The sequence below is a fragment of the Herpailurus yagouaroundi genome, unplaced genomic scaffold, assembly GCF_014898765.1.
Source record: "Herpailurus yagouaroundi ecotype Mexico unplaced genomic scaffold, PumYag 67793, whole genome shotgun sequence".
Lineage (NCBI taxonomy): Eukaryota > Metazoa > Chordata > Mammalia > Carnivora > Felidae > Herpailurus > Herpailurus yagouaroundi.
The window spans coordinates 637,781-658,611 of record NW_024420586.1 but is presented as its reverse complement, the minus strand read 5'-3'; the positions used below and the strand labels follow the sequence as shown (position 1 = coordinate 658,611).

At 42.0% G+C, this 20,831-nt stretch overlaps 1 protein-coding gene and 1 pseudogene across 2 annotated transcripts in view; one reads left to right on the top strand and one right to left on the bottom strand.

Moving 5' to 3' along the window:
• Nucleotides 1–8,557: 8,557 nt before the first annotated feature.
• SMS (spermine synthase) overlaps nt 8,558–20,831 on the bottom strand; it is a 54,746-nt gene continuing 42,472 nt past the window's right edge. The window contains exons 8-11 of one of the 2 annotated variants that reach the window (XM_040468920.1): nt 17,238–17,352; nt 15,927–16,006; nt 10,739–10,854; nt 8,558–9,083 (exon numbers count right to left, since the gene is read on the bottom strand). In XM_040468920.1, the coding sequence (XP_040324854.1) occupies nt 9,044–9,083; nt 10,739–10,854; nt 15,927–16,006; nt 17,238–17,352 (351 nt within the window). In that variant the 3' untranslated portion in view covers nt 8,558–9,043. Of the gene's footprint in view, nt 9,084–10,738; nt 10,855–15,517; nt 15,600–15,926; nt 16,007–17,237; nt 17,353–20,831 lie in introns of those variants that run through there. The other variant, XM_040468921.1, reaches the window with a different exon arrangement.
• On the top strand, nt 17,626–17,711 carry LOC121026185 (uncharacterized; annotated as a pseudogene).

Below are 20,831 nucleotides of genomic sequence, written 5' to 3'. Positions count from 1 at the left end.
CTAGCTGTCAGGGCGATGTCTGCACACTGAACAGGGCCTCCATATCCTTTCAGAATCATGAAGAGGACTTGAAAACGGACACTATTCATTGCTTCAAAGTCTCCACTAAATGGCCTCCATCCATTGCTGACTTTTCACATGCTGGGGGTATAAATGCCTTTGGATTTGGGGAGTACTGGGAGCTTAAAAGTGAACCCCAAATAATGGTTTATCTAATTGCCTTTTTAACAAAATCCATGAGAACATTTCTAACCCTTGGAAATCAGATGAAACTCACTTTAACAATTACTATGGCAATGTCTATTGCTTTTGGGGCTGCCTGTAACAATAAGTTGATATTCAAAACATTTTGATTCAGCAGTGGGCCATGCCAACAGCTTTCTGCATTTTTCCTACAATGTCACCCATCTGATTTTCCACTCACCAGCACTCTAGCTCAGTACTACTTAGAACACGGTCCACACACCGGTAGCACGGACTTCAGCGGGTTGGGCTGTGAGAACTGCAGAGTCCTGGGCGCTGCCCCAGACCTAGGGAATCAGACTGTCTTTGAAGGAAATAAAATCAGGTAATCCTCATGCACACTCAAGTTGGGAAGCACCGCCCTCATTTTTCTCTTCCTACTTCTAAATAGCAAGACAGCCACTGTTCCAGCTGAATCTTTTAAAGTCCTCAGCCAGTTTTCCTGTAAAACTAATTAAATAGCTTTTTAATGTTATCCTATTTTCAAATCTAAAATATTACAATACAGGGCTCTTTGCCTTCAGTCAAGAGGAGGCTTCAGGCCAGTTTCACTCTCCAGTCCTTCCTCCTGCCACATACACAGGGAAAGAAAAAAAAAAAAAAAAACCTCTTCACACCCTGCAGCCTCTTAACAGAAACTCAGAAACAAACATCTCACAGCAAAGAAACAGTGGGGTCTTCAAAGCAAGATCTTCTTTGTCCGAGGCCTTTTGCCTCTAAGCCAGCAGGACCCCCAAGAACCTGAGTGTGGATGGACACCGAACTGCCACGACATCTTCTTCCTCCTCCTGGCATCTCTATTTACTTCCACCGCAGCCTTCACGGTCTCCTGTGGGGCCCCCGACAGGTACTGTGTAGTGACAGGCAGAAAGCCTCAAAAACAATTTCGCCATTAGAATGTCTGCCTCACGAACACTGCCTTTTATTGTCTCCTGTACTAGATCGTAAAAGCAGCAGATGCTTCTATGGATCCTTTGACCATTATTCCTCTTAGGTTTTTCATTCTTTGTCCAAAAATCTTGCTGTCATGTCCACCAGGCAGACAGGAGACCAATTGTGCCAGGAGCACCACTTGCTTGTTTTAAGATTTTATTTTATTTTACTTGAAGTAATCTCTACACCAAAATTGGGACTTGCACCCAAACCCCCGAGATCAAGAGCTGCACGCTCCACTGACTGAGCCAGCCAGGTGCCCTATTGTTTTTTCTTAATGTTAAATATTTTACTTGGAAGGAATCTCAAACTTAGAGAAAAGTTGCAATAAGAACTTGAGTAAATTTAATACCAATACTTGTATCGAAACTACCGTTCATATTCCAGTTCATCAACTGAAGCAATATGGGATGCACTGTAGCGCCAGGGATCACATTTCATTGCCACATTTCTTTAGCCTCCTTCAATTTGGAAACCTCTTTCACAGCCTTGTGCGTCTTTTGACATTAATGCTTTTAAAGAACTAGGGTCTTTTTAAAACAATGTTCTCCCTTTGGGTCTAATGCTTCCCTGTGATTAGATTCAGATATGCACTTAGCCAGACACAGGACTGCACAGGCGGAGAGGGGCCCTTCTCAGAGTACTGGAGGCATGTGTGTCCACCTGCTCCTTATTGGGGATTTTGATCACCTCAGCAAGGTGCCGTTCAGCTTTTCCACTATAAAGTTGTTTTCTCTAGCAATGCGTGGGAGGCTGAAGAATGCCCACCGATGGATGTCCACACCCTAATCCCAAGAACTTCGTTACCTTGTAATGCCTTTGCAGCTGTGGTAGAGATCTTGAATGGAGGAGGTGGTGGATTATTGGGTAGTATTATATAATCCCAAAGGGGCCTTACCACAGGAACGAAGGAAGAGAAAGACAATGTGAAAACAGCAGCAGAGAGACTTGAAGAGGTTAATGGACTGCTGGCTTTGAGACTGGAGGAAAGGAACAGACACTAAAGCATGCAGATGGCCTCTACAAGCTAGAAAAAGCAGAAAATGGATTCTCCCCCTAAAGTTTCCAGAAGCAACCCACCCTGCCCACAAGGTGATTTGATTTGAGCCCTAGTTTCAGGGGCACCTGGGTGGCTCAGCTGGTTAAGCATCGGACTCTTGATTTTGGCTCAGGCCATGATTTCATGGCTCGTGAGATCAAGCCCCGTGTCCGGCTCTGTAGCATGGAGCCTGCTTGGGATTCTCTCTCCCTCTCTCTCTGCCCATCCCCAACTTGCACACATGCTCTCTTGCACACATTAAAAAGAAAAAGACCGCAGGGGGCGCCTGGGTGGCTGAGTCAGCTAAGCATCTGACTTCAGCTCAGGTCATGATCTCATGGTCTGTGAGTTCGAACCCCGCATCAGGCTCTGTGCTGACAGCTCAGAGCCTGGAGCTTGCTTCAGATTCTGTGTCTCCCTCTCTCTCTGCCCTTCCCCCACTTGCACACTGTCTCTCTCTCTCTCTCAAAAATAAATAAATGTTAAAAAAATTTCAAAAAAATTCAAAACAAAAAAGAAAAAGACTAGTTTCAGACTTTTGATCTCCAGAACTGTAAGATGATAAATGTGTCACCTTAAAAGGAACTTAGTTTGCTGTAATCTGTTGGAGCTACAATAGGAAACTTATACACAGCTCATAAGCAATCTCTGGGAGACTTTATAGCCATGTAAACAGGCTTCTTGTCAAATTTTCCCCAAGATTTTATATCAGAGGGTGATGCTCACCTGATTCTGTCTTCCATGTGAGGATCACAAAATGCTAATTTTTCAACTGCAGCACTCACAACACTTAGTTGGCACTCAGGATTCTAAGCACCTTATCTGTTTGTATATGCGTTCCCACTTATTCATGCGTTTGTTTTCCATATACCTTCATGACTTCCAATGTTTTCCACTGGTTTATAATTCATCACCATACTTAACTACTTTAGTGCACAAACCCTTCCAGATTTATCCAGTGGAAGCCAAGGGCCTGGCTCAAGTCTTGTGGCCTTGCTGCCTGGTCTCCACAGACTGGCACTGAAACACAAGCCATGGGCCCAAAGTGGAGGCCTGGTGCAAGAATTCCACCCAGTAGGTGAGGAGTCACCAAGGATGGAGTCATTGAAGAGTGATGAAATTGACAGTGGACGGCAAACAGGAAAAAAAAAAGGTGGGGGGAAAACTCACAGAAATGGCTAACACCAAAATGGCCACAGATTCTCAGTTCGTCCCAGTTTTACGGTCTGAATGCTGTACACCTTCCTGAGTTTCTGCTCTTCTTCAGCCCTTCAGGGCACCGAGAAGGAACCCAAAAGACACAAGCCCTAGAGAAATACCCCTTTCACCAACACAGCACTTTCACCCATATCGGGACTGTACTCTTGCTCCTTCGATGCGCGAAGATGCAAGGACTTCTCCCTTTATCTCTGCTTTTCTTCTTCAACATACCCAACTCTGTATAATTTCTTTACACTAGCCTATTTCCTCCATGCCCCACATGGAAAATGGAATTCTAAGCATTCCCTTTTATGGTGCACTTTAACCTCTTAATACCTACTACATGTGCAAAGCGTTCAATATGACCAATGGGCACCAGGTTGTGGTGGCTGGAGCTTACGTTCTAGCCATCTGTCAACCACACTTGAGCCTCAGATCTTGCTTCTCTGCCCACATACTTCAGTTAAAGACCTCCAGCTCTTCTTACACGGCAGTCAAAAACCATCCTGCAGTGTATTCCTTCTCACCAGGACACACTCTCTCTTCAGACACTAAACAGTAAACATATGTGGACAATACATAATGAAGAATATTTAATATGATGAGAAAGAAAGAGAAACACGGAGTGTGAAGGGCCCATGCAATGAGTGCACAGGCTATGTTGACAGCTCCCCCTTAGCACCGGAAGGACAGGAAGTTTCAGGTTATCAAATTTAACTCCCACAACTGAACACAGGCAAAGGCAGAGTTATCTAGAAAGTAGAGGACGCGGAACATAGCCCAAGGAGCATTTCTGTCGCTCTGCAATGAACTCAGAGCTGTCAGAATCACTTAGTGAGAACCTAAATACCAACATAATCATCAACCTATCAGGAACAATACTAAGTTAACACCAGAGGCAAAGCCCTCATCTGTAAGAGACCGGCCCCTTTCCTGTCTTTACAATCCTGGGTTTTCATCTCTAGGCAATGGGGGGGAGACAGCCCTCCAGGCTTCCCTCTTTGGTATCAGAGGGCATCTGTTAAAACAGACCTCTCTTGATTAGTCTGATTTCCCAGGCAGAGCCCCTGATTTATTCTGCTATACTCCTGAGCAAAGTGGCACCGACAGGGCCTGCTCCCTAATACTACATCATAAAGAAACTGCTCGCTGAAAATGACCACACATCATTGGCTGCTGCCTGGTGGCTGGCGTCTGTATTAGTGAGCCGGCCAGGATGTCTCCAAGACCCCCAGATACCGGAGATAAGCATACCTGTCCAGTCACATTTATCATCTGATTTCCCAGGGAAATCCCATCCAAGGGTATTCAAATCGCTTTCCAAAAACACTGGGCTATTTCTTGCCCATGTTCTATTTCTTATTTTTGAAATAATGAGTAAAGCACAAATCAGTGGAATAAGTGCACTAGGTAATTGAGATTTTAAACGGTTCTGGCTGAGAAGAACTGATCTGCCAGCATTGATTTGAGGTTCTGACAGCAGGATGAGGGGACCCAGCTACCCTTCCCCACCACCTAAATACAATCAAACAATGGAAGGAAAAACTGTAGGCCAGAGAGGTTCGTAAACTGGGGCCTGTGGACAGAACTATGTGTCCCTAAACTTGAACGGGAAAACATTTCTATCTTTATTTTCACTAACCTCTAACTGAAATTTAGCACTTCCTTTAAGTACCAATGTAGGTGACAAGCCATATTAGTACTGGCAGTACCTAGGACTTTGTCAACCAGAGAAATCAGATGCATTCTTAACCACATTTCAGTTGCTGCAGATAATTATGTTCATTACTACTCCAAAATCCTGGTGTCTGATCCACCACTACATTCACCTATGTAACAAGTAATTAAAGCACAAATGTTAAGTCATAAATTTTTAAAAGACAGTATCACTTGTTTCCTTATAATCATATCTACTTTACATATTAAAAACCAGGTTTCTGAGGAAGGGTTCACAGGTTTAATCAAGCTGCCAAATGAGTCCAAGGTACAAAAAAAGGGTTAAGAACCACTGTCGTAGGCTCAGAACGCTGGAACGTAGATTCAAATTGTGACTAGCTATGGGACCCTCTGGGACACACTGAAAATTATGATTGCTGCCTACTCAGTGATACTGACACTGAATTCACAAAGTTATTTTAAAACTGAACAAGATAGGGGCGCCTGGGTGGCCAAGTTGGTTAAGCGTCTGACTCTTGGTTTTGGCTCAGGTCATGATCTCGCGGTTCATGGGTCAAGCCCTGCTAGCAGGGCAGAGCCTGCTTGGGACCCTTTCTCCTTCTCTGCCCCTCCCCCACTCGCTCTGGCACTCTCAAAAATAAAACCTAAAAAAAAAAGTGGGCAAGATAATGTAAATAAAAGTGGTGTATTAGCCCAAAGCATAGCAATACAAAAGATTATTTAGCACAAAGACACTTAGCAACAGGAAACAGAAACAGGTTAAGTGTCTCTTCACGACCACACATAGCAGCTCCTATCAAATAATGCTGTCTAACTAGCCTCTAGAACAGTGCCACTCAAAGTGCTATTCCAAACTAGGGAAGAAGCACAGCTACAGTGTAAATCAGCATACAGCTTCCTTCACTGTCTTGCTTGGAACAAGACGTTCAGCTGAATTAAACAAAATACTCAAAAAACAAAGAACTGGTTGAAGGACCGTGGCTTTGAGTAGCACTGCTCTCAAGTCCCCAACACAGGCCAATGATGTGGAACATCACACACACCCTTCACCCTAACCCAGGAGCCATGGGAACAGAACAAAATCCATCAATCTGAGACCACTGCAGCTTACCATAGTTAATGCAAGCAAGGAGGTGACGATTCAACTGTGCAGCAAATGGAAGGCACGTTTTTATTTTGACATCAGTACTACTCACACCCAGGAAAAACACTGTTAACCCAGCCTTCCTTCAGCCATTAATCAAGTGTTTTAAATTCTGAATCACATTTTTAGGAGAAAGCACCATTTTTTAAAATAAACCAGGGGCACCTGGGTGGCTCAGTCAGTTAATCCTCTGACTCTTGGTTTCACAAAGTCAGAATCTCACCATTTGTGGGATCAAACCCACGTCAGGCTCTAAACAGACAGCATGGAGCCTGCTTGGGATTGTCTCTCCCCCTCTCCTTGCCCCTCTCCCCACTCACTCTCTTTCTCATTCTCAAAATAAACAGTAAAAATAAAATAAACCAATTCTTGATATCTGCTAATGTGTTGAATGGAATTTAGATTACATAGCCAATATTTGTCTTTAATTAAAAAGTGGCTGTACGATACAACAGTATTCTTTTAGATTATCTATAGATTATATAAAACACAACAGCCATTAACATAAAATAACTTAATATTGTATAGTATTTCCTTAAAATGCAGCTAAAGTACAGGTTGTTTTTGGCTATCAGAGATCAGTTTGCATGCTTCATTTTAAACAATTACAAAGATGTTCAAAAACAGGCATCATCCTTTCTCCAATACAAAGAAACGAGCAGGGTCAGAATCTACCATTATCACCCCAAGTAAAAATCTCCTTTCCTTCCTCCTCCCACCCCACACCCTTTACTCTCTCGTGAATGTATCTCTGACGTCTGCCACAGCCTGGTCCGGGTCAGTTCTAACTCTCAGCTCTCGGCGGTACATGTGTGTCATCAGGCTCATCACGGGGTTTAGCCTCTGCACAAAGCTAGCCTTCAAGTATAAAATTATGCTGACTTATTAGTAACACTACATCCAGATAGCAGATAGACTTAGTTTCTTTCCTATAATGGAAAAAAATCCAATCTGTTAAGCCAAAATGGTGTTCTAACAGTAATAATACCACCATTTTTAATCTCACACGGTATACAAGTACAAAGCCTTTGCAAAACATTACAGAAGAATTTGAGGGAGTAGGTAGGACTCTGTCTACCAATGGTTTTTATAAAAGCTCAATGCACAAGAAAAATATTTGCTGAAAGCCAGTCTAGTTCCAACATGACAAACTCTCCCTTTATTCCATTATTGTTTCTTCTCCGTGCCAATCCAATCAAAAAGAAAAGTAGGCATGCACTCATTTTTTATTTTAAAAAAAAATTTTTTTTTCAACGTTTATTTATTTTTGGGACAGAGAGAGACAGAGCATGAACGGGGGAGGGGCAGAGAGAGAGGGAGACACAGAATCGGAAACAGGCTCCAGGCTCCGAGCCATCAGCCCAGAGCCCGACACGGGGCTCGAACTCACGGACCGCGAGATCGTGACCTGGCTGAAGTCGGACGCTTAACCGACTGCACCACCCAGGAGCCCCATGCTCTCATTTTTTAAAGAATATCTGTTAGAGGGGTGCCTGGCGGCGACTCTTGATCTCGGGATTGTGAGTTCAAGCCCCACGTTGGGCATAGAGATTACTTAAAAATAAAACCCTAAAAAAATAAAATCAAAACAACAAAACTATTAAAAAAAAAAAAGAGTATCTGTCAGAGAAACCTATCTTGGGAGGAAGAATGTTCTGAGTTGACACTAATTTTCTCAAAACACACACTGAATATTTCAATTTTTAATGCTTTCCTCACTGCAAATTCACCATAAATGAACGCAATGCCTTGATAAAACACAAAGCTGTTATAAAAAGAACAGAATAACCACTGATGTCTAATAATCCAAGTCAGTGTACCTTCACCTTTGACGTAGATTCTTATCCACAAATACACTTTACAAGCTGTTAGCTGCCTGCACTTCCTTACTGAGTTTATGCCGCTCTTATTGCAGGCCTCTACAAACTCTCATCTATCTGTACATCCAAAATCCTTCTTAAAAAGTTTTACAGCAGCAATCCAAAATGCTCTGTGTTTCCACATCTAATACACCAATAAGAATGGGAATAGAAACAAGCTTCTGACTTTCAACTTTCCAGTAAGACCAAATCTTTTCCTATCCTCAGGTCAATTTTATAATGAAGAACTGGTGAATGTAATAAGTTGTGTATCATTTACCACGGGGGTAAATGAAGTCATTACTACTGTTCAAAAAGGCCCTAAGGCCATCCTGTTATAAAGAGATAAATGGCACTGAGTGATAGAAAAGAACTAAAAAAGATCAGGAGACACCTTTGTTCTGTGAGATCAGCAGTGAGAAAGTGGGGACCTGGCTGAAATAAAAAGACAAACACATGAAATTTCTCATTTATAACTTTAATTGAAGCATTGCTATTCATTTTTTCTTAACTCTTTCTTATAAGCACCAAATTTTAATAACTAAGTCAATTTTCTGGGAAAAAAACACCATCAAGAACTTCCCTCCAGAACAAAAACAATGATGTTCATTCCTCCAAACAACCAAATTTGAAGTCTACCAAAACAAAAATAAAAAGCCCACACACACAAAAGAAAGTAACAAAAATCACATTCTAGGGGTTCAGTGCATTTAGCAGCCTTCGCTGTGCTGTCTAATCATCCTTCAGCTGACTTTCAAAAAAATAACACCCTAGCTCATCAAAATATACATTTTTCCATTTGCTTTTTTTAAATTAAGAATAATAATTAAAAAGAAAAGAAAACTTGAAGGAATTCACAATCAATTGCCTGATTCCTTTCGATGTCATGTACAGCATATGAAGGTCAGGAAGGCTATTTGCAGCACACACGATTGGGGACAACGGTCTTCAAGGGTTAGCTTTCTTCCAAACAGTGTAAAATACCCACCTGGACAGGGAGTCAAGGAATAAGTGCAGATAATTCAAGGAAGAACAGACAGCATTTAAAATTTGTTTGCTGGCCTACAAACTGGAAGGTGGATGCAAGTTTCAAGGCTTAAAGCATTGCAGCGATGAGCATTAGGTCCTCTTAACAAGGCCACTTTAACAGCCTGCATACCTACCTACCACCTGTGACTGGGTCGCCAGTGGGGAGGAGCGGGGAGCAAATGAGGACAAGGCTAAAGGCATACAAATACTCCCTCAGGTATGCTACTGCTTTCCGAGGTCTTTCAGACTTCTTAGGGAATTAACATGACAAGGAAGGGTGGGAAGGTGAGAGACTGGGGGGTGGACGAGGAAGAGAGGGGTGGGAAAAAGAGAGGGAGGGAGAAAGAGAAGGAAAAACAGGTAGAAGGATGGAGTGGAGCCAGAGGGCAGAAGCCTTTTCTCCAAATGTTATCAACTGGATTTCTACCAAAAAAATGCTCCAGAAGGAAAGCCTGATGAAGGTGGACAGTTGGTCAGGGGAGAGTTATCAGAGATCTCCACAGAAAGAAAGTGGCTGCCCAGCATACACAGAGAGCTTCTTCCAGGGGGATCTAGGGGTTTTCTAAGGCCCGTGTCTGTCAGAGGCTGCCAGGGTTTGCGGACAAGGACCTCACTGCAGGCCAGCGGCAGTCACAGGATCTCTCTAGACAGCAATGAAGACAGCTGTTACAGAAAACTAGACTTGGCCACCTCAGATAAGGAAGCTTTTATCTGGAGACTAGAAGTCTGCCTTTTAGGAGGAAACGCATTTTAAATTTCCAGTGACAATGCTCCCATTCTGCCTTTTCTCTGGGTACTTTTATTTCTCTGGACTAACTTTACTAAGTGGAACTAATGAAGAACACCAACATTGGTTTCTACTGCAAATCAGAATCAAGTGAAGTGTAGAAACTAATATCAAAGTAGGATGATTTTAATATAAAAAATAGAATGAGGGGCGACTGGGTGGCTCAGCTGGTTAAGCATTTATTTCTTCATTTCGGCGCAGATCATGATCTCATGGTTTGTGGGCTTCCTGCTGACAAGCGTGAAGCCTGCTTGGGATTCTTTCCCCTCTCTGCTCCTCCCCACCCTGTGCATGCGCTCTCGCTCTCAAAATAAATAAACTTAAAAAAAAAAAAATAGAATTAGCATGTTTACTCTTTTTGCCCGCTACAGCTCAGGTGGTATTTTAGACTAGGGCTTCTGAAGCTTTATGTGCACAGCAATCTCCTGGTAGACCGGTCCAGGCAGGTAACCAGGCCTCAAGCCAGCCTCTGCCAGCCTCTGCTGGAGCAGGAGGCCAGGGTGGGGCTTGAGGATCTTCATGCTAACCGGTTCCCAGGGGATGCTACAGTTCTGGGGACAGCCTTTGAGAACCAGTGCTGCTTAATCAGTAGAACCATCTGGGGAGTTGTGGGAGGCCACACCCCAGAATCTGAGAGTGATCCAGGAATCAGTAGTTATTTTAAAGCTTCAGGGAATTCCAATGTGCAGCCCCATCTGAAGACCATGGCCTTAGTATAGAGCTAATTCCACTTATTATTGGGATTTAAAATGTTGAACTGGCATGGGATTTACTTGGGTATTCTGATCTAACAACATAATGTCATGTTATGTTATGTCGAAGGATACAATTCCAAGTATGAAGGAACACAGACGATCTCCTTTGAGAATTCCACAGGACAATACAGGCGCCCAAGCTGTTCTTCATAGAGCGACAAGGCTTCTGTCAAATTGACACAGTTACCCTAAATCAAAGACAGGAAAGCAAACAATGGGATTCTTGAGTCTTACTGAAGGCCCCCCCACTCATTTGAAGGTCTCTAATAAATGAAAACAATTTTAGCTTTAGATGAAAGTTCTCCTCTTCGAAAATGAGAGAAGGCTTCTGTGCTATGACACACTGCATTCAATTCTACTTATAGATCCATTAATTAGCTCATTATCCTTCTACCTCATTTACCAAGCCATTTCACATTCAGAGAATGAAGCTACAGAAAGCAGTGAGACCAATTTCTCATTAGTAACACAGTCACTGTATCAACACCATGCAATTAGCAAAGATTCATACACATGAGCCATTCAAAATGTTTTCCCACTGGTCACCACTATGTTGAGAATGAAACATCAGAAAGATAATGCTCTTCATTTCCAGAATGGCTTAAAACTATGACCTTCATAAGAATCTAAGACGTTGCCAAAGAACTATGTTCGTACCTCTATGCTTTCCCCCAAATATGTGATTTTCAGGCCTAAGAAAACAAAAGTTTACTCATAATATGTATACTAAGTAAGGATATCCCACAGTTCCACTCCTTATCAAGCATCCTCCCTTGACTTCATTGTTCTAATTTTTCTCCCTTTCTTGCCACCACCTTTTCAGTCTCCCCAGCAGTTAGGAGTGGTCAGTGAGATGTAGTTAACTCTGCTGGGAGCTACCAGGAAAGTTTATGCTTCTAGACAATCAAGGATAAACAGAGTGACCCGCCTCTTCAACTTACTTCCAGCCTATGACCTAGATGTGACATTTGAAGCTGCAGCAGCCACTCTGTGACCATGAAGAAAAAAAGGATGAATCAGATGCTGGCCAAGAACAGAGCAGAGCTACTGAAAGGATCTGCCTAGTTCTATAGCAGTGCCTTTTGTTTGTTTTTAAGTAATCTCCACACCCAATATGGGGCTTGAACTCACTCACAACTCAAGAGTTACATGCCGCCCCGCCCCGCCACCCCCCCCCCACCCCGCTTACTCAGCCAGGAACCCCTAGAGCAGTGCTTCTTAATCTTTAATGTGCATATGAATCACACGTGATTTTCATTCATTAGGTCTGGGTTAGGTTTTATCATTTTAGCTCAAGTTTCCTAATTGTGGCTTTTCATAATGGGTACTTAATACCACCTATTTCCTTTTAACCTCTAAAATTCTTTACAAACTAAAGACTACTGAATGCATGTGGTGATTCCATTTCTTAAGAACTTCACTATCAATTTGCCTTAGAATAGCCAAGTACCATGTAAAATGAAAATTATTCACAAATGAAAATTATTTGTGAGCGACACTCACAAATGAAGGCATTCAGTGATGTAAGCATCACAAATGAAAGGCATTTCGAAACCAACCAAATAGCCACAGGCAAGTGGGCAAAAGAACTATTCTGAGAGCCGGCCTTGGCGGTTTTCACTTAGCACGTTCGTTTAGCATGACGTCGTCCTTCAGTGTCAGCCTGTTTAGTAACCCATCATCTAGGGTCCTGCAGTGGGATTTGGCCAAAGTGCCCTTCACCAGCATATAATTTGGTTTCAACATTAAGTTCACCATGAGAGTATATAAACACCACACATGTAATTTAAGATTCACAAATAGAAAACAATGCTGGATGTTTTTAGAACATATCACCACTGGGGAAGCTATAGAATGGAAATGCCACCTAGGTGCACAGTTCAATGGTTTTTCTTGCCATCTTAAAATTGACACCAGACTCTCTTTACTGAAGGCATATGGGAGGATCTCCTTACTGAGAATGTGGTAAGGAGATAGGAAAGTTTCAATTTGTTCTTCCCCAGGATTGTAAAAAAGCAGTTAAAAAAAGGAAAAAAACCCTCACCACAAATGGAGACCTACCCCAAAAAAGTAATGTGATACACTTTACTTTCCTGTGTATTTAAATGGAAATACACTTTTTTCTTGCCTTAAGAAAGACATATCGGTTTTTTCAGTGCCACCGTAACAGTGCGCATGAACATCCAGGTGGTTGCTCTCAAGAGCAGCAACAATGCCGAAGAGAGAGGCAGACACCAGGTACTTATTAGGCCATGCTCCAAAGTCATCGTTGGGTTTCTAGCTGGGAGATGAAGCATGGTTACATTGGCAAATCTGAAACCATTGATGTCACAGAGCTGGGAAAATTGTTGTGACCTCACGGGCAGGTTAAACAAGTATAGAATGACCAGCCCCAGATCTGGTGTACAACGAAAAGATCTAGAAAAATGCTAGAATAATCTGCTCCCGTCCTACCAGTTCGGTTCATCGTACTGACCACCTCAGTTGGCATTGTGGAGCAGGAGGAAACAAGATGAAAATCCACAAGAGGGAAAATCCTGGGATTCTTTTTCTAGCCATGTAATGCATACGTGCAAATCCAATGCCTCGATGAAAAAAGAAAAAAAGGAAGGCTGGATGGACAAAGGACAGACATTGGAGATGCAGAACAAAAACCCAATAGCAGAGAATTAAATACCTATTAAGGATGAGAAAGGAACTGGGGCACCTGGGTGGAACAGTTGGTTGAGCGTCTGACTTCGGCCCAGGTCATGATCCCACGCTTTGTGGGTGTGAGCCTGCATCAGGCTCTGTGCTGACAGCTCAGAGCCTGGAGCCTGCTTCGGATTCTGTGTCTCCCTCTCTCTTTCTGCCCCTCCACCACTCTGTCTCCCCAAAATAAACAAACATTAAAAAAAATTTTTTTTAAAGTTTGACAAGGGAATAATTGGGGGGAGGTGGACATCCTAAGAGGTAAATCCCTATTCAGTAGTTTGGTCCTAGGAAGTTTTCCTTGGCCCATGTTAGGTGTGAGTAGGTGACACTGCTTTTTTACTCTAGATTTCTATATTGTTTTTATCTTTTAAATTTAACAGTATGTATGATTTTTGTAACGTAAAAAAAAAAAAAAATGCAAGTCCGGAAGAATACATCCTTAATAACATCATTCTTAGCAAGTTCAAAAGCAAGCTGAACAATATAATGACAGGAAATTACACATATGTGAAACATCTATAAAGAAAAGTACAGGGGGGCACCTGGCTGGCTCAGTCAGTAAAGCACGTGACTCTTGCTCTCAGGGTTGTGAGTTCAAACCCCACTTGGGCACTGAGTTTACTTAAGAAAAAAAAGTACAAGAATAAAAAAGAATAACACTAAAGATGGGTTACCTTCTAAAAGGTGGACAGGAGTTTACGGAGTAATGTAGACGTGTCGAAGGTAACAGTTATGTCCACTTCTCAAGGAGGGGGTAGTATTTTGCATAATAACTTACATGAATGCCACATACATAAGTTTGTATGTATCAAAGAACCTCTAGAGTTTTTTTGTTACTTTTTTTTTTTTTTAAAGGGGAGTGGGGAAGAGAAGGGAAGGAGGTCGAGTCCCTGGTCTTGAAAGCAAATATTCCCTGGATTGAAATTCCCCTGGCCCACCAGAGCCAGCTCAGTTCCCACCCACTCCATTTCCACAGCTTTCCCCAGCTCTGTGGCACTAACTAGGCTGCCTTCATGCAGCCACGGTGATTACTAATGGCATCATGAATTTGCTACCGTGACGCAATTTCAGGCAGGACATTTAGTCTGCCTGAGGTCCACTAAGAGGTCAAACAACATTTTCATTCCATCTTTACGTTTCAGTTCTAAGCTACATGCTGAGGTAAAGGGAGTAGGCGTGAATCAAGAGTATCTCCTGAGCATTATCACATGGCAGTTTCAAAAAAGGTACTACAGGGACATCTGGGAGGCTCAGTCAGTTAAGCGTCCAACTCTTGATTTTGGCTCAGGTTATGATCTCCTGGTTCATGAATTCAAACCCTGTGTCTGGCTCTGCACTGACAGGTCAGAGCCTATAGCCTGCTTCGGATTCTGTGTCTCCCTCTCTCTCTCTGCCCCTCCCCATTCATGCTCTGTCTCTTTCTCTCTCAAAAGTAAAATTAACATTAAAAAAAAATTAGAGACTCAAGTCTAGAATGTGTTAAAAAAATCATTTCTAAACATCAGGCAAAAAAATTCCATTCATATACAGTTGTCTGTTTCTTTCCCTCGAAGCTTCTCAATACTTTCACCAAGTTCAAGGTCTCTAAGATTAATCACCATGGAGGAGAGTGGGGTCTTACATGCAAGGGAAAGAAAAGGAAAACAGGATGGGCTGAAGACTAATTCAAGGTGTCCCTTAGAGTTTCCAAGTTGTATTCACCATTATTAATCTCAGATCCCAACAAGTGCCCAGAGCCTGCATTAAAATGTCTCTTTGGGAGAATAAAGTTAAGTCCTCTCTACTAGTTTTTGAAATTTAAATATGCTATTGCTTTTTAAAGGGGTGGGGGAGGGCTCCTGAAAACACTTAAGAATTACAGGGACCAGAGTGCAATACTGCCTAGGTAAGTGCTTATTTTCTGCTTATGAATTAAGGGACTGGTGTACCAAGTAAAGAGACTCGATCAGCATTTAGCAACTTTTGTGGTCATTTTCAGAATTTTCTTCAGGACTTTAGCAGGGTGTGTATACACACACACACACACACACATATATACATAACAAGATTTATGTATATGTATATATATATATATTACATAACAAGACATACAAATTTTAAACTTTCTTTTAAATTTAAGAATCCCCTAGAGAATGGGAAAAAAACAATTTGCTTCCATCTGATGGCAGGAACTCATACTACAGTCAAAGCAGTTTATTAAGCTTTATGTTGATAAACTGGCTTTCCAATGAAGAATCTCCTAGAGGATAAGGGGAGAGAAATTAAAAAACAAACAAACAAAAAACAAATAAAATCACAATCTGTATCTCCATCTGGTGGCAGGAGTTCATACTACAGCCACAGCCCAAGGTTGATAAATTAGGACAGTGGGCAATAAAAGGACATAAGAGAACTCATTAATTCTGGAGAGGACAGGTCAGCTATTTACAAATTTGTTGTCTGAAAGAACATAATATAGTTATGATGTTCTATCCTTAACAAATATAAATTTCAGTAATATGCATGCAAATTTCAAAATATAAAAATTCTTATCGAGCGTTCTGGGGAAAAAGAGTTAAGTGTATACCTGTGTAAAATACTTCCCATCCGGTTTCAGTACTTTCATCGAGAGGTCAAGAATCAGTCTGAGAAACTCCCATGTAGAATCTGGATAATAAAAAAAATTAATTATATAAATATGGGTTTACATGCATCAGAAACATCTAATGTCAAATATTCTCATTAATATTAAAAAATACCAACAAAAGAAAGTAGCCAAGAGCTTGAGACTCCATATTCAAAATCTTATTTGTAAAAATGTACTGTCTTTTTGGGGTGTCTTGCACACACGTGCATATACTCAACGTCAAAAGCAAACATCCTTGGGGCGCCTGGGTGGTCAGTCGGTTGGGCCGCCGACTTCAGCTCAGGTCATGATCTCGCGGTCCGTGAGTTCGAGCCTTGAGTCGGGCTCTGTGCTGACAGCTCAGAGCCTGGAGCCTGTTTCGGATTCTGTGTCTCCCTCTCTCTGACCCTCCCCTGTTCATGCTCTGTCTCTCTCTGTCTCAAAAAAAATAAATAAACGTTAAAAATTAAAAAAAAAAAAAAAGCAAACGTCCTTGTGCTTAGCACTGCTCTCACAGTACCAATAAAGATTAGACAGAAAGGCAGTGGATGAAATCTAAAAGACAACAGGTTTAAGAGGGAAGTTCCAACATCCCAAGAGAGAAACAGCAAGGGTCATCAGGTGGGGACCCAGTCTGCAAACTCAGCAGGAAGACAAGGTTATAGAAAAACAGTAACACTGACATGCCAAACCAGCAGTGATTTACAGCATGTGGTTTGAGAAGGGGAATAGTCACTGGTGTTGCTTAGAAAGGTCACCAGTTTGTCCTAGTACAGGTTAAAAATCATATAATGTAGGGGAGCCGGGGTGGCTCAGTTGGTTAAGCACCGACTTTTGATTTCGGCTCAGTTTATGATCTCACAGTTTTGTGAGTAAGAGCCATGCATCCGGCTCTGCGCTGACAGTTCAAAGCCTACTTGGGATTCTGTCTGCCCTTCTGCTCACACTGTTTCTTTCTCAAATAATTTTTTTTAAAATCACATAATTTAAGTAAATTACCAAACAAGCTAATTTCTCAATAATGTGATTGAGTCATTTTATTTAATGTTTCTCTCAAATGACTGAGTAAATGTGCTTATTTAGTGACAGAACAGGATTTGACCAAAGCCAAATCCAGCCATCTTTCCACTGTGCGCTGCAGTTTAACTACCTTGAAAAAATGAAGGAATTTACTATGTAGACAATCTCTAAGAGCCTTTCATTCTCACAAAGTACCAAGAAAAACATTTTCATGAACATTGTCTTGGTTAGAAAACAAAAAACAGAATCTACCTTCTTCTGGAGATGTGGAGATTGGAACAGCTGTCAAATCATTAATCACATAATCAAACTCTCTCCCTTCTTTGGCGTACCTCTTCAGTACTGGAATACAGTCTTCTATTAGAACCTTCCAAAGAGAAAAGGAATAGATGTATGTGAGCCAACTCATGTGGAAGCAGTTAAGCCCTTGTAGAGGAGGGAGGAAAATGCAAGCCGTTGCTGAGATCCACAACACCTCCATGAACAAGGAATGACTTCCATCCATGCCTATAAGAGCTACAATTCAGTGCCTACTATATGCTTTAGTATGCCTTCTCATTTAATCTAAGCAACAATCTACAGGTGCTATTAATGACCCCCTAGTTTATAAGTGGAAAACAAAGTTAACAGAGGTTACACAGTGCTTGCTTTGCTAGCACACATACTAAAATTGGAACGATACAGAGAAGATTAGCATGGCCCCTGTGCAAGGATGACACACAAATACTTCCGGAACAGAGAGAGAGAGAAAGAAGAGATGGGTACCATATCTTGCCCAAAGGTACCCAAAATAAGAAATGGAGCCAGGGCACCTGGGTGGCTCAGTCGATTAAGCATCGGATTCGATTTTGGCTCACATCATGATCTCATGGTTCATGAGATTGAGTCCCAAGTCAGGCTCTGTGCTAACAGTGTGGACCCTGCTTGGGATTCTCTTTCTCCCACCTCTCTCTGCCCCTACCCTACTCATGTGTGCTCTCTCAAAATAAATAAACTTAAAAAAAATACAGTATATAATACATATAACATACCAAATGTGTTAACCTACTATTTATGTTTTTTTAATGCATGCCAATGTATTTGCTATGAATAACACATTTTTAAAAAGTTTTTATTTATTTATTTATTTTTGAGAGGGAGAGAGGGGGGGAGAGAGAGAGAGAGGGAGGGACAGAGGGAGAGGGAGAGAGAGAAGGAAAGGGAGAGGGAGAGGGAGAGGCAGAGAGAGGGAGAGGCAGAGAGAGGGAGAGGGAGAGAGAGAGGGAAAGGGAGAGGGAAAGGGAGAGGGAAAGGGAAAGGGAGAGGGAGGGAGGGAGGGGGAGGGGGAGGGAGAGAGAGGGAGAGGGAAAGGGAGGGAAGGAGGGGGAGGGGCGGGGGGGAGAGAGAGCGAGAGAGCGCACGCACACATGCGCACAAGTGTGGGAGGGGCAGAGAGAGGGGGGACAGAGGATCTGAAGCGGCCTCTGTGTGCACATCAGAGAGCCCAATGTGGGGCTAGAATTCATGAACCATGAGCCAAAGGCAGACGCTTAACCGACTGAGCCACCCAGGCACCCCCCCTACTATTTACGTTCTTGATAAGGTCTCTGGTCAAGGACATGTTATGAGTAGTTAAGTTTTGGGGGAGTCTAAAGTTATAGGCAGATTTTTGACTATAGGGGAGGGTTGGGGGGGTCAGCATCCCTAACCCCCATGTTCCTCATGTTGTTCAAGGGTCAACTGTACAGGAAGTTTGGGGTTTGCCTTCTCTTTGAAGTACTATAGGTACATGCTGGGGATGCGTAGGCTGCAGGCAACATCTTGAACTAGCAGGAGTTACTCTCCTTGTCTTTTATTTTTCTAGTTACAAAATACACACTCATGTAAAACAAAATCATGTAAATCAGAAGTCAAGTTTGCCACAATTCCCTGAACAACCTATTCCAGAATTTTTCCTATGAATGTTCTTATACAAATCCTCAGTCACAATTTTATAGTCCTGTTGTTTTGTAACTTGCTTCACTTAATACACCATCTAAGTGCAACCATATAAAGACATAGAAAACACTAATCAATCCTATTTGATATGCTGTTTTTTCCTATGCTCATATACACTTTTACCAACACAAAAACACAAATGCTTGTCCCATTTTGTAAAACTAGGATCAGAAAGAATGCAAGCAAGCAAGCTAGGATCACACACATGCTGAACTTGAAAATTTTCATCTAACACCATTCCAGGTAATGGTATTTTTAAAAATTGTATCATTCCACTAAAAATATGCTACTCAACCTCCGTGTATAGATGCCTGTCTGTAGGCTAGACACTCAAACACTGGGTTGCTGAGACAAAAGGCATGTACATTTTAGTTTTTAGTTTTGATGGCCATTCACACTCCAACTAGTAATAATTGCGAGCATCTGTTTCCCTGGCATCCTCCCCAGCACTGTATATTGTCCCTCTTCTATTATGTCAGGTCCCTTCCCTTGCTCATGTTTCCACATGTACTTGCGGAGTCACTAACAGGGGTGAACATTTTGTTATAAGTTTACAGGATAGGGGTGCCTGGGTGGCTCACTCAATTAAGCATCCGACTTCAGCTCAGGTCATGATCTCACGGTTCGTGGGTCCAGGCCCAAGCAGGGCTCCGTGCTCCCAGCTTGGAGCCTGAGCCTGCTTCTGATTCTGTGTCTCCCTCTCTCTGCCCCTCCCCTACTTGTGTGTTCACGCTCTCGCTCTCTCTCAAAAATAAACATCAAAAAAAATGTATAGGATATTTGATTTTCATTTCCTGAGATTGACCAGTTCATATCCTCTACATTTTTCTATTTAGTCATCCTCGTTTTTAAGTTTTAAGTTGTAGGGAGTGGCTCTCTGTATTATTAAAGGGATTAAATCCCTGTCACTTTTGTTACTAGTTTTTTGGCTTTATGGTATTATGTTGTTAGTTTCTGGGTTTCGTGTCTTTCTTTAAAAGGTTTCCCAACTTCAAGATTAAATATGCTAAATTTCCCTAAATGTATTAAGTTTATGTATCTAGACCTTAAGCCATCTGAGATTAATTTTTCTATGGCTTCTGAGGTTATGTTAACTTTGTTCTCATGTAAATGAGAACAGCCCATTGTGCTGGCACCACTTATGAAATCAACTAAATCTCCTTTTCCCAAGCAAACTTGAAATATACCTTAGGTCATGTATTAGCTGTGTGTGTACAAATACACACTCAGACATGTTCAAAGTCTCTGTGCCATTCCTCTTATCTGTCGATTCCTGTGTCAACATCACACTTCCTATTTGATTACGCTTTAACAAACAACAGCACAAATCTCCCTTCACTATGATTATTTAAAATTGTTTTTCTTGGCTATTCTTAGGTATGTATTGTTACAAATGAACTTGAAACCATTTGGTCTAATTCTAAAGACCTCCTTGGGATTCTGATTGGTATTAGTTGTAATAGGAAGTTACAGACACTGTTCCAGTACTCTCATTCTAGAAATATGTCTCTCCATATGTTCCAACTTCAGTTAGTCTTTCAGTAAGACCTTGACCTAATTCTTATCAGTCCCACAATACCATTCTTATTTAAATATACTCCTAGGGGGGCGCCTGGGTGGTGCAGTCGGTTGAACATCCGACTTCAGCCAGGTCATGATCTCGCGGTCCGTGAGTTTGAGCCCCGCGTCAGGCTCTGGGCTGATGGCTCGGAGCCTGGAGCCTGTTTCCGATTCTGTGTCTCTCTCTCTCTCTCTCTGCCCCTCCCCCGTTCATGCTCTGCCTCTCTCTGTCCCAAAAATAAATAAAAAACGTTGAAAAAAAATTTTTAAATAAATAAATAAATAAATAAATAAATAAACTCCTAGGTA